This window comes from Pectinophora gossypiella, chromosome 8, assembly GCF_024362695.1.
Source record: "Pectinophora gossypiella chromosome 8, ilPecGoss1.1, whole genome shotgun sequence".
Lineage (NCBI taxonomy): Eukaryota > Metazoa > Arthropoda > Insecta > Lepidoptera > Gelechiidae > Pectinophora > Pectinophora gossypiella.
Genome location: NC_065411.1, coordinates 14,292,656 through 14,307,229, shown reverse-complemented (window position 1 = coordinate 14,307,229; position 14,574 = coordinate 14,292,656). Strand labels below are relative to the sequence as shown.

General features: G+C 37.1%; 1 protein-coding gene across 4 annotated transcripts in view; it reads right to left on the bottom strand.

Annotated features, from left to right (window-relative positions):
- LOC126369218 (axin) overlaps positions 1 to 14,574 on the bottom strand; it is a 91,722-nt gene that overhangs the window by 21,996 nt on the left and 55,152 nt on the right. For 3 of the 4 annotated variants that reach the window (XM_050013534.1, XM_050013537.1, XM_050013535.1), the window contains exons 3-4: positions 4,161 to 4,225; positions 1,213 to 1,294 (exon numbers count right to left, since the gene is read on the bottom strand). In XM_050013534.1, the coding sequence (XP_049869491.1) occupies positions 1,213 to 1,246 (34 nt within the window). In that variant the 5' untranslated portion in view covers positions 1,247 to 1,294; positions 4,161 to 4,225. Of the gene's footprint in view, positions 1 to 1,212; positions 1,295 to 3,722; positions 3,830 to 4,160; positions 4,226 to 14,574 lie in introns of those variants that run through there. The other variant, XM_050013536.1, reaches the window with a different exon arrangement.

Here is a 14,574-nt window from a genome sequence, read left to right as displayed (position 1 = left end):
TTTACGTCATTTCGCAAGGTGTTATGGCTGAGAAGAAGAAATGACAAGAAACTGCAACAGCAACACATCTTTTAAAAACCAATGAGGGTATACATTAAAAGTTATTTAAAAACTAGTGGAACACATTAAATACCAGACTTTTTTATCATTTAGGTAATCATTAATCTTATAATAAGCTTTTTTACATAAAGTAAGCTTCATATGAGCTTTAAATTAATTTTCTGACAAAATTAAAATATTATCTGGTATTTTATTGTAAAAACGTATACATTATTATTATACCCATAAGTGAACAATATAACATGGGAGTTATTATACTTTGTGTGCTATTGTGAAGTACAACTTTACAACTAACATTAACAACGATTTATTTATCAGTCTTTTATCGTGTGGGTTGTGAGGTGGATTACCAACCTTATCAACCCTGGTGTCAGGGTTACTATTGACCCGCCAAAGGCCCCTGACATGGCTCATGTGACGACTACTAACTTACATCAGTAAGTAGTGACCGGGACCAACGGCTTAACGTGCCTTCCGAAGCACGGGTCTTTCTTTCGGACAATCAGGTGATTTACATAGTTGAAATCACACAATTTTGTGTTATTTCTTAACTTCTACAAGCCCGCATTCACAATCCAATATCGCTGATGGAGATTGGCTAACATAGTTGTTAGAAACTTTCTAATTTGTTTACCAAACCGAGGGTCTATACCATGTGCAACTGTAAGTTTTCCTATCCTAAGAGAGGAGTTAGGTGTAAGTGAGTACGTGAGTTCTGTGTGCAGCCATCTCGGCTTTATTTATAATTCAGTTATTAGTATTAAACAGCCTCCGTGGTCTAGTGGTTAGAGCGTTAAGCTCACGATCTGTAGGTCCGGGTTCGATTCCCGATGGGGACATTGTCGAAATCACTTTGTGAGACTGTCCTTTGTTTGGTAAGGACTTTTCAGGCTTGAATCACCTGATTATCCGAAAAAGTAAGATGATTCCGTGCTTCGGAGGGCACGTTGAGCCGTTGGTCCCGGCTATTAGCCGTAAAAAACACCGCCACCAACCCGCAGTGGAGCAGCGTGGTGGAGTATGCTCCATACCCCCTCCAGTTGATTGAGGGGAGGCCTGTGCCCAGCAGTGGGACGTATATAGGCTGTTTACGTTATGTATGTATTAAACAATGTTTTTGCCGATTAAAAAGTAACAAAAAAAGGTAGTTACCTTGCGGGTGGCCGCCGACGGGAGTGTGGCTCATGGCGCACAGGCCCTTCTCCCACCCGCGCGCTGCATGGCGAGACACCACCTACAACAAACACAACTAATTACAGAACACTTATCTACTTCATCATCATCAATTTAAGGAAAATTTTCCATGCTACTTTTTTAGGGAAAAATAGGGCAGTGGTTTCCCTCTTGCCTTCCGCCCCGCAGTACTCTGTCTGACGCAAGTGGGATGGCGCCCAGAGTAGTCTATTACAAAGCCATACTAGGACTCCTGTCCTCCGTCTCTGAATAGCACTGACAGTTATTGCTGCCCTCTGTCAGGTTCCAGGTTACAGTCCCTGTGACTTGCCCCTTCCGTCCTGCATCTACTCTACTCTACCTACTTCTTCGTCCGCACTTATCTACTTATAAAACAAATCATTTACAAAACACATCACTACATAGTACAAAGTCACTTTTTCTGTCCCTATATCCCTATGTTACTTAAATGTTAAAAACTACGCAACGGATTTTGATGCGGTGTTTTTAATAGATAGAGTGATTCAAGAGGAAGGTTTATATGTATAATAACATCCATTAAATAGTGGAGAAATAATTTCATTTTTCCTCAGCATTGCACCCGAGCGAAGTCGGGGCGGGTCGCTAGTCTGTTTATACAACGCATGCTTTTAAAACACTATCACTATACCTATGTAATATCGAAAGTCAACTTTAACGAGTGAGATTCACTTTCACATACTGCTCATACAGTTTTGTAGGATACTGTATTATTTCTTCATTTTTGACAGTGTTCAAACGTCGGTCGACTTGCCCGAATATTACGCATGAAACGACGGAATTCGTACATAATATATTGCTATCAAATACACTGCTAGTACAATGTTAATAAAGCTGAAAGTGTTGAAAAAAGAAATACATAATATGACTTTGTATCCCACTAACATTATATTCCTCCCTACAACATAAATATTCTATGCATAACATCCAAATCTCTAAATTTCTAAATTTGTTATTTAAAACATGAAACCACTACAGACATTTAATATTCCTAAATGAAAACTGTATTTTCATGTAGAATTTACTATAGTGTACAAAAATACACAACAACAGAATGTTCTTTAAGCAGAAATCAATACCTTGGCATCATAACAATTACGAACCCTATCAAAAACCCAAGCGTTCCGAATGAACATCGCACATCTACCGAGACCGTGAAAACACCAAGCCACCGTAAAAAATCAATAAGTCACACAATGAGGATCATATCCCAGAGTACATTTTCAATGCATAGGAAAAGGACAGCAAACAAAAAGAGAGACAGCGTACAGAAGTCAAGAGTCTCCATCATCGATCAGCGTCGGTTCAAACTTTATCCCACTAAAAAAAGCTACTTATTTCTATTTAAAAGTTAAATAATAGCATATTAAGCTATTAATAACAAGGGATAAAATATTATATTTCATATTTCCTTTACAAATTACAATAACTCAGGCACGGCCCCGAGCCAGACAATAAAAAAATATATTTAAAAAGCCATTCAATAATAAACTCACACCAATCTTACAGAAAATAGAATAACTTATAATAATATGAACATGTCAAAACAAATTAAATCATAACTTCATGGTTAAATGAGCATTTTATGAAAAAAATATAATAGGGTAAAAAACATAATAGACCTTACCATGTTCATTGTATTTGCACAAACAATACTCTTTAAGAATTCACAAGTTAATAGAATTATTTCTGAATATTATAAGCTGATCTTTTAATAATTTCACATAAAAAATTCAATCGAACGACTGTGCAATGCAGCAGTAGCAGTCCGAGTGAAAGATCCGACGGGTGCTGAGTTTTCAACACAATGGGGTTCGATCGAACACCCCCGGGTACTCTTGCCATGTCATATTTGTATTATGATATAGTTTATTGTGGTTAGGATCAATAACACTCTTAAAATGGCAAGAAATTATATATGAATATAGTTTAATAAAAAATATACCTTTGAAAGTATGGACAGAAACATGAAATCTGTTCTAGGTATATGTATATTTTGTACCTGGCAAGATTGCAAAAAAAGTTAAAATTGAAGTTTAGCTAGCTTTTCAAGTCACTTTGTTCTATAAAAATAAACAGCATAAAGGAAAACTCTTCGAAATTTAGGCGCACGTAATAACTATTTGGAAGATCAAGATTTGAAATTGATGTTAAGTAAGATTTTGTATTTAATTTGGTAGATTTTCATTGATGATGTCGAGCGCGAACACAGGAAGCAAGTTGTAAACAATGCCCCAACTCATAAAACAGCCGCCGATAAAAACATCATGAGGTGTAAAATTCCTGACCAGGTACTCTGTTACCTGAAGGACTCTCAGCCAATATAACACCACGTTATCGCGGAAGTTTCTAAGATAAAAAATACCATTTCACCGAAATTTAACGCCGAGACCCGGAAGGGCCATATTTTTAGAACATAAGAGAACCACTGTATAAATTATAACCCTTACTTATCACAACAACACCGAAGGCAGGTTTGGACGAGAACAGGAGACATTAATTGTAGAATATTTGGGAAATAAATAATAAATTAGCTTGGTTTCGTTTTGTATACAATAGCGCTTGACATGACAATTGACATCTCAAAATTTTGACATCGTGTGCCGCCATGACGGGCAACCAGCTGTCAGTCGACGCCATCTGACGAAGACGCTGCGTACTATGGAACGCAAATACAGGCGTCTCATTTGCATATTGTCAAAAGCTAGCACGAGAGGGCGATAGAAGGCAACTACTAGACATTGTTATTGAGGCCATTATTGGCGCGAAAAGTAAACTTTGTATTTAAAGTTTTTCCGTCTTATTACAAAAAAATATTTTAGGAGTTTTAAACCCGGACTAGTAGGTATCTTGTCTGCGTTTTGTGATAAGGCAAATTTTGTGTTTACCTGTGTAGCAGCTTATAGCCGCTGCATGTTTGTAATTTGTCGTTTTCTTATAATGCTGGTAAAATCTGGAACAAAAGAGAACATTTTTAGACGATCAAAAATTACAAGTCGATTAATTACTAATATCTGTCAGTGTGTGAACAGGGCTGAATAATCATATCGCCCTCTGATAAACTAGGTAAGTACCTAAAACATGTCATGCCACTTGCTTTTTCGCTTCGTAAATAATAGGTTATACAGGGTGGCCCAGAAGTTCAGGATCAAAATGAAAAATTAGATAGAGGGGCTCATTAGCTACCAGAAAAACCCCCATGTATGTTCAGCAATTATTTACGGTTTAGGAGATATGACCCATTTTGTACCTTTTTCTAGATTTTCTACCTTACTTCAGAAATAATCATTTTGTCGCTATCCCTTTCATAATAATTATTTTATTTTACTTCACAACTATGCCTAAGGCTGTGTACCGCTCAATCAAAGATAAATCAAAGTCAAATTAAGTATAAAAAAAAAAGTTATCGGGAGTCAAAGTGAGAATTCGACCAAAATTGTTACAGTTGTTAATACTTCGCCGAAGAATAATAAACACATGAGATTGTCATGGACCCTAAAAGTATTTCTAAAAACTGCTCCATTTAATAGGCTTTTAGAAACATCCAAAAAAAGTACCCTTAATACGGGCAAAAAACTAAGTAATTAGCCCTCAAAGGTTGCAAGACAGACAGATTTTAAGGAAAATTTGACATTCTCATACAATGTAGCTGCTACTTTCTAACGTTGTTAAAGGTGCTCAAAGACACATTTTATTTTAGTATCTAATAGTATGAATCACCAACAGTGTTTGGGGATAACTTTTTCCTTGAAATCTATGTACCTTCATTAAAATACGAATACCAAAAGTGACTGCAAGTTTTGTCTTCGGATTTTTGCTATGTCTACCCTGTTAGCGATTATAAGCGTGATTTTTATTTACTTTTAATTGAAAATGTGTCTTTGAACCCCAATAATGAAAAAAATAATAAAATGAAATAATGAAATGATGGCTAATGAGCCCCTCTATCTAATTTTTCATTTTGATCCTGAACTTCTGGGCCACCCTGTATATATGAAGGTAGGTGTCATAAGTCAAACAAGTATAGTCTGCCGCCATCGGGGGTCCAACCGGCCTCGATTACTTATTTGTTACTAATACTAGATTTAAGTTTGTAATGTTACTAACAAATATGGATGTTTTTTTATAAGTCCGAAATAAACTTTTATTATTATTATTATTATTATTATAAGAGTAAATAGCAAAAGATCGCGAGAAGTGATTTTTTTTGTTCGAGCCCTACTTCCCAGCAGGATAATAAGATTAAAAGAAGAAATAATACTTTCAAAGCCAAGGTATAATAAAAAATTGTAAGGTAAATTGTAAGGTGAATTGTAATTGTAAGGTGCAATTAATATAGTTAATGTTAAAATTATTATTACTAGGAAAACATTTACCTAAAGTAATTACCCACTTAATAATTATCAATCGGGACAACACATTTGCTTATAGCTACTTATAAAATGTTTCTTTTTGTATAGAACAACATGTTAATCAATCTGTAATAAAATAAAGAAAGTACACGTGTGGCAACTTTCAATATCCATACACAAATTATCGTATGCATGTGAATCCTTATTAGCATCAGCTTCCAAAATGGATAGTTAGGAGAATTGTGGAAAACATAGCAGTTTGGATATTGAGTGTCGAATTAGCGACGTCCCGAGCGAGTCATTACTCGAGGCACGCACTAAGCGACTCTTTGATGTGCACAAACTTTCCGTTTTCCTTTGATTGCCAATGGCACAGTGCTCTGTTATTACACTAATTGAATTTTCAAAGTCCGAACTCTCAGGCCCGGACTTGGACTTGCGATACCTGGCTATATTTAATGTGAATGAATAATGCTTTTGATACGTGTCGCTTGTTAATTCTGAATGAAGGATCTGAAGATTGTCTGTGAGGTTTGGTTCGGGTAGTGCTGAATTGAATAATTCTGTAACGGTGCTTCCTTATTTTTTGTTCAACATTCAATACCTAGCCAATTCAACAATACAATTGGATCGTGTGCTAGGTTCAAGATAAATTATGAAATTCTGATTACTAAATAAAGACAGATCTAAAAGTAATGAAAATATTTTTTTCTATTTATCTTATTTATGAATTTTAATTTTTAATCAAGAAACACGAAACAATAAGTGAGACATTTTATCACGTTTTTCTATGACGTCATAACGTGCTTTGTCATACAAATTCCATGGTAATTTCCTATTTTAACGTTTAGTAAACAGTAATTGATTTGACTAGTTGGAAACTAGCCTATTGCTAACCAGTTTCGATAATGAGAGACTTTCTAGGCTGCATTCACCAAAATATGGCGTTGTACAGTTTTACTGCGTTTGGCCCTGCGCAGACGACAGACTATCCGTGACGCACTTTTTAGTCTATGAAAATATAACCTATGCAATTATATGCAGTAACGCGCCGGACTTTTTGCGCGTTGTGTGCGTTACTGCATATAATTGCATAGGTTATATTTTCACAGACTAAAAAGTGCGTCACGGATAGTCTGTCGTCTGAGCAGGGCCTAAATTACCTATTTTCTCATTACTCGGGTACATAATTATTACAAAATACAATATGATGGCAGAAGCATACATAAAAATAATTGTTGCTTGATATTTGGATCACCTATATTGCTTCTCTTTATTTTGATCAGAATAATAATGAGTGGAAGATGTAATAGTGCCTGGGTGTAATAAAAAGGGTCATCATTCCCAAAAACAAAGATAAAACATGCATCTGTCTGTTATCCATGAAATTAGAAGGTGAAACGAAGAAAAATCTGTATAGCGCCATCTAAAATAAATACATAAAAATAAATATTTTTTTATTTCCATACACAACAATTTACATATTATTGACTATTACATTGGCAGTTTATATCTATATTGTTTTTGAAGAACGTAACCTGGATAGTTCCTCATTGAGTTAGTGCCAATTGACATCATTGGTCATTCATCTCGAAACTTATAATTGTCATGGCAGGTAGTCTGCCTGACCCGTAATCCACTCGCCACATATGACCCGGCGAAACTTCTCCATAAAACCGAATTAGAGCGTAACCCGTCTAACTTCTCCCCAATAACGTAACCACTGGTAACTAGAGATCAAAATGATAAGGGTTTCCCGGTATTACAGAACCGCCGCGCCGTCAAACCCCTTTGATCGGCCGCGTCCTGAGAAATTCCTTTAGCACTTACATAACATAGTAATCAATCGTGTAGGGGGTTTATGCCCCAATCGGAAAAGGCATTTAGTTGGAGCTTGCGGTAAACTGTTTGGTGGGGGGGGGCGGGGTGGGGGATGTTCTCACCGTACATCAAAGGCGAGCCGAGACAAAGCTGGAGGAGCCTTTTAACTTTATTTAGCGGAGTGGTAAGTTTAGCCGGTCGCGAATCGCGCAGGTTAAAGAGTAACACACTCACTTTGAGCTCTGGCTCTGGGGGGATGTTAGGGGTGGCAAATGGTAACATTCGCATCGGATGTAGGTATATGGTATGGATGTCGCGCAGCTGGGAGTGCACTTAATAAATACATCGTGATTCTAATTTATTATTTAACTCGGTCCAAAAAAGGAGCATGATAAATTCACGTGTTATAAATTATTATAATGACATCCATACTTCCAAAAACAATGTTCACTTAGATTGGGCTTGAGTTTGGACGCAAGCGTATGTTGAGTATTTATTCTAAGTAGAACACCTGCATTTCCAGCACTATCCTCAGCTCGGGCAGCAGCTGACAGCCCTAGCAGAGGGTGGGGGCATCAAACGGGGCCGCTAATGCCGCCCGCACCGCGCGCGGCGGCGCTTTGTCGGCACCCTTTGAGTTCGGATGATACCGCGCGCCACCTAAGCTTTGGACAATAAATTGTTCGCGATCGTCAATGCTTCATACTCCGTACATGTGCAATAAAACTGCACATTATGCTGCAGGGCAGGCCGCAGTCACGACCTGGCCCATCAGTATGCGAATCATAAACCTTTGATAGGCATAAGCGCCATTGTCATTTGCATTTTATTGTGCCATAAATTAACTCGTCGCGTTCCTCTCCTATTTCTTCATTCCTACTTCAGTGTCATCCATCATTGTAAAAGTTTTTATACTTTAGGTAGGTACTACTTCTTTATGATAATTTTGGCTTATTCAAAAAAACAACAATGAATGAAGGTTAATGGTAGCAGAGGCTGGCAGAGGAAGACCTAGAAGGACGTATTGTATGAAACGATGGATAAACGTGGAGAAAGTAAGTGTGTCAGGATCGAAGCAAATGGAATTCCATAGCCTCTGATTACCCCGGTGGGAAATAGGCGTGAGTTTATGTATGTATGTATGTACAACAATTACCTACATTATTCTGAATCGGTTGAAGCCACCGAGAAGTCATATGTTGTTCTTATCTAATCTAGTCTACAAGATGGGATCTTTTTTCCGTTGGGCATGGCCTCCCCTTCCATATTTCGCGTACTCCGGCCAGCCAGTCCCTCCGGCAAACGTCCAAGTCGTCACGCCATCTCTTTCGAGGTCTACTACGACGCCTGTACCCGTCATGAGGCACCCAATGCGTGACGATCCGTGCCTATGTTATTGTTAGAAAGAAAGAAAGAAACATTTATTATTTTTGTTATCATCATCACTAATATAAGAGACACGCTCTTGTCGGTGCAGCATTCTCCATGCTACTTTTTAGTGAAAAATAAGGCAGTGGTTGCCCTCCTGCCTTCTATTTCTGTTTTTGTTATAAAAATGTAAATCAGAGCTTAAAACAAATAAAAAGCTTTCCAAAGATTTACAGAATTTAAATTTCTCCACAAGTGTTGCCAGCTGTCTTTCTCCAGAACACAGTGATGAGCAAGTCTAGGATATAAAAGTAATCTAAGCGTGGTATGCAGACGTCGGTCTCGTTAAACTTTTGAGCGAGTGAAATGTTTGCAATAAGCACAGCAAAGGGTAACTCGGAAATGGTAACTGCTTACTTATACTATATTATTTTTAGAAACTTATTAGTACTTTTCTCGTAATAGTGTACGTAATGTAACCACTTATTACATACATGTATAAAATGCAACAGATGGCTATTAATTTATTAAAAACCACAATGTTTTATTAGTAACTGGGTCGCTCTTCTTTTTTTTCGACAATAAAAAGACATTTTCTCGATATATATTTTAATTGATACCTTTTTTTTTATTTTTGCTTTCCATTTCAACTATTTAGTGTTAGCAACTAGGGTAAGAGCGAGACATCCCCAACTCAAGCATTAACCTTGCTTCCTGGGGTTGCCTCATAACTTTATGCTGCTTGAAAACAAGAAATAAACACTTTTTTTTATTATTTATTTATACATAACATAACATATATTATGTTATGTTATATCGGATTTAACATCTTTAAAATTATAACGAAATCTTTAAAATAAAACATACGAGATGGATCTGTTTATCTGCAGCCTGAGTGAATTCACAAAAATAACTTTGTATATAATATATTATAGACTGTAAAAAAAACCAAGCCTTGTTTTGTATTACTACACTGTCGCATTGGGATAAACCTGTAATGGTAGATGTAAGTGAGGAAAAATAAATAATAAATCATATAAAGAGAGTGTCTGTAGATGACTATTTAGTGTTTCTCTTTATCTTGGTAACATACTTTTCTTTGCAGGGGCATTCCTAAAATATTGTGACAGTGTGGCCCTTCTCATCGGAGACAGCATTTCGATTTACCGCTCTGTCACAGAATATTGTGCAAAACAATCAAGCTACGTTAATCACAAATCGAGAAAACGATTAGTATTTTGCCAGTATTTTGACTATAATAAGATATAACTATATTTTTCGACAATGGAAAGATTAAATAAAATTCTAAAACATATAACTTATCAGAACGAAGGACAGATCATTGTTGATAAAAAAGAAGAACGACCCAACTGCAGATTTGGTTTATGCTTTGATTGATGCTTCAATTTTGTATCTTAGGAAGAAAAACAAAATGCCAAAGCCACAAATATTACGTAATAATTAATAAACAACCCGACTAACGGGGCAATCATACAAATTGTATATTATTGAATCCGGACTAGTTAATAAATCTCATTATATTGTGTGCGCGTGCGAATCAAATCCCCACTAGGGCTTGCGTTGATTACCATAAGCCGGTACAAAGGGCGCCCACCCTTTGACGAATTAGCCCCACTAACGTTACCTATGTTTAACGGCCTATGAACGTAACGTGAAACTTAATATGTTACGTAAAAAGCAATTAGGTCATAATAAAACTTAAATATAAGCACTCCAGGAATTTTAATGTTAATTAGGGGCCGCTAATGTTCTCGGATTCGTCCCTGGCGAAAACTACAGGACGGTTACGTAAGTATTGTCTTAAAGGCAAAAATCATATAAACAAAGACAACTGTATTTAAGTAACTTTCATCATCATCATCAGCCCATTAACGTCCCCACTGCTGGGGCACGGGCCTTCCCTATGGATGGATAGGGAGATCGGGCCTTAAACCACCACGCGGGCCCAGTGCGGATTGGTGGTTATTAACGACTGCTAATGCAGCCGGGACCAACGGCTTAACATGCCTTCCGAAGCACGGAGGAGCTCGAGATGACAACTTTTTTTTTGTGGTCACCCATCCTAAGACCGGCCTTTGCGAAAGTTGCTTAACTTCAACAATCGCAGACCGAGCGCGTTTACCGCTGCGCCACCGAGCTCCTCTAAGTAACTTTATGCCTAATATTTTATTGAACTTTTTTACACGTTCTGTAATTACTCCCCCGCAAAGGAATTATGTTTAAAAAAAATTAAAAGTATACTTTTTTTGTAGTTCGTCGCTATAAATTGGAACGCAAAGCGTAGTAAAACCAATAAACGAATGTCAAAGCGGAACGTAACCAAAAACTTGGCCACACTTGGAGCACTTTCATGTAGTAACTCGTGGTGGGGCGACGAAATTGATTTACAAATGATCAAAAGAATCAAATTCGCAAAGGGAAGGAAGGTAATTTATTTGGCCAAAGAGCCGCAATGTTTCTGGACGGGCCCAAATAGGTACTTTGTAAAGGAAAAAATGTGGATATTAAATCTAGCTAGAGTCACGCCTACAGGTGGGAAGGGTGGACGTGCCTTCATTTCTGTGCCAATATAAGACTAGTAAAGTTGTCTGTTGTCTTCTTATTGCCATTATCTATGGCTATATTAAGTTATAGAATTTATTAATGAATTTATTTTTAATATTAGTTTATTATACACACACACACATACACACACTCACACACACACACACACACACACACACACAAACACACGTGTAGATGTTAGTGGAAGCTGCTATAACAATAGCAGCAGCAGGTTATTATTGAGCCGCCAAAGGCCCCTGACTCATGTAACGACTACATTCTTACATCAATAAGTAGTAACCGGGACCAACAGCTTAACGTGCCTTCCGAAGCACGGATCATCGTACTTTTTGGACAATCAGATGATCAGCCTGTAATGTTCTAACCAAACTAGGTATACCACATACACATATATACCAGGACGTCATTTTTGTGATATGTCCCCACCGGGATTCGAACCAATAACGCTCCGTATAGTCATAATGCATTTTTGTCTTTTTGTTTTGATAAGCCATTCATTAAAAACTTCTGTATTTCTTTGTTTTGGTAACATAAGTATGTATACTAGCTAGCTTTAGTAACATAAATATCCAGGAGAGAGGCATCATAGGCTGTAATACAAGTATTCTTATACTTAGTCCGCTGTGGTACCTACCTATTTATATCTGTGTCTAAGACTAGGCTATGTTAAGGAAAGAATTGTACCCAATTTTTTGCCAATAAATTATTATTATCTTCTATGACTTGCCGCAAGTGACTAATAAATTATATTCCCATACTATAGTAATGAAATATCCATGATTATGAACCGGTGCGGTGGTAGGCTCAATAAGGTATGCGTGCCTCACGGTGGCAGGTACCCGCGCTAACATAATTTGCCAGTTAACTAGCTTCTACTCGCTAATTAAGTATTGCTACGACGCTAAGTTTATTATTATTTTCGAGACATGTTTGTACCTAATTTACTTTCGTCTTTAAACTTAAAACAATAAAATAAAACTTTTTACACCGAAACAACGTTATTTATAATGTCTCCCAAAAATAAACACGATTAAAAATAAAATTCTTTACGAAAGAAAACTTATTTATAGCTTGTTAGCTTAGTTTCACAAGTAATTGACAATTTAAAAGCTTATGGATACTTAATCAACTAAATGCAACGATGTATTAATATTTATTACGTACCTTTCTCCGAAAAAACTACCAAAAGCCACTAGTACAGTCATGAGCAATGTAATGTACCCAACTTTAGGACTCTGTCGCTAACATATTTGACATTTAGTGAGACTTACAGTTCAATTTGTCAAAAAAGTTATGTGATATGGTACCAAAGTGTATACATATTAATGCTCGTGACCGTACTACTAGCAACTTCAATTTATAACGATGTACTTACCTACATTATATTATTTATTATTATTAATTTTTGCTTACCTAAGTTGGTACTTTAGGTATCTACTCGTACGTAAATGCGGTTGTATTCGCAGTAACAATGTAATGAAGTTGCAAAATCTGTAAATTCAATTTTAAATCTGCAATATAATATTTCAATTCAAAGTTCCGTTGCGTGGTTAATATTTGGTGGTTCCAACTTCCAACATGTCGCCAATATGTCCGGCTGTCGCATTTCGCGCGCACTCGAGCAAAATTTTTGCGGCGCTCGCATGGCTTGACCGCAGTCCGATCAATGGTATTCCATTTTCGAAAATATGTATCGGAATATCTTTTTAAATCGATGATTTTGAGGTATGGTTTGAATGAAATTTGGTTTTAAATAAAATCTATTTTGTGAAGCGAAATACTTTTCTAAACCTAAAATGCAGAATACCTAAATATGAAAATAGCAGTGTATTTCATACACGTGAAGAATATAAATGCAGTATCGTATTGAATGACGATATTTTTCGTATGAAATAAAACCTGTACTTTACCCACCCTGTCCCATACAGTCAGCACTACCGTAGCAGAAATATCTAATTGGCAGTGAATACCATTTTTACAACTCGACGCCTCCGATCAGAAGCATTCAAGTGTCCAATTGTCGCCCTCTTGCAATTTGCCCATTTCCCTAGCGAGGGGAAATTGACCACGTGCCTTGTAAAACACTCTATTAGTCTACAGGGTGTAACGAACCTTGCAAAGATAGTAATAAGGTTCAGAATACGATGTGAAAACAGGTGTTTTATCATACATAGGAAAATCACGTGGCCCTCACAGGTATTCTGGCGCTAAATTCGATTGAGAACTGTCCGTGCGCAAAGTCTTATGTGATAAACGACGAAATTCGCGAGGGAATCGGTAAAATTTTTGGTGGTAAGGTTTTGTTTTTTTAAATCTGCCCCTGCAAAGCAAAAAGAAAATTTAAATAGAAAATTTAAAATATAGAATCTCACAATAAACTGGCACAATCTTGAACCATCCCCGTAAGTAAACCCACAAAATTACCGTAGGCAAATCAAGTGCAATTTAAAAGCCGTATCCCGGTGACAGTCGCATTTTTCCCGACGCGACGGGCTGTATGCAAAATGTCGCGGGCAGACGCTATTGTACGGTTAGATTAAGGCGGGGGCTCTTCCATTATTCACAGGCCCGCGGCGGAGCCCTATTCTATGCCCCATTGCAGACCACCTGTGATTAGGGCTGTCTTGAAAGACTCGTGTCTACTTTTTCCTTTTTAGATTGTAGGTACAGTATGTGAGAGGTTTGTTGCTTCTTCTATGGACTAAACTACTGCGTTTATCTGTTTATCATCCCAAATATGTCGTAAGAGTTGACCGAAAGTTTGTGTCCTCTCCAACATTATAGGCTATTTACAGGTGAGTGATACCTATCCCCCACCACACGATAAAAATAAATACATAAAATAACATTTAAAAAATCGGACAAATCCTCAACAAAAATCCCTTTGTTATATTTAGTACATTGCGGACATTGGAAGTGATCATCCAATGTCCAAAAAGTTAAACAATCCGTACTTCGGAAGGCACGTGCTTAACGTGCATCGACTGCTTGTCGATCCCGGGTCATATTTACTGATTATGCATGTAGTCGTTACATGAGTAGTGCCAGGGCCTTTGACGGCTGAAGAATAGCCCTGACACCAGGGTTAATGAGGTCGATTACTGGTCTCATTACGTCATAAGTCATAACTACTCATAATCCACACGAGAGAAGATCGCAATTAAAAAGAAATTTG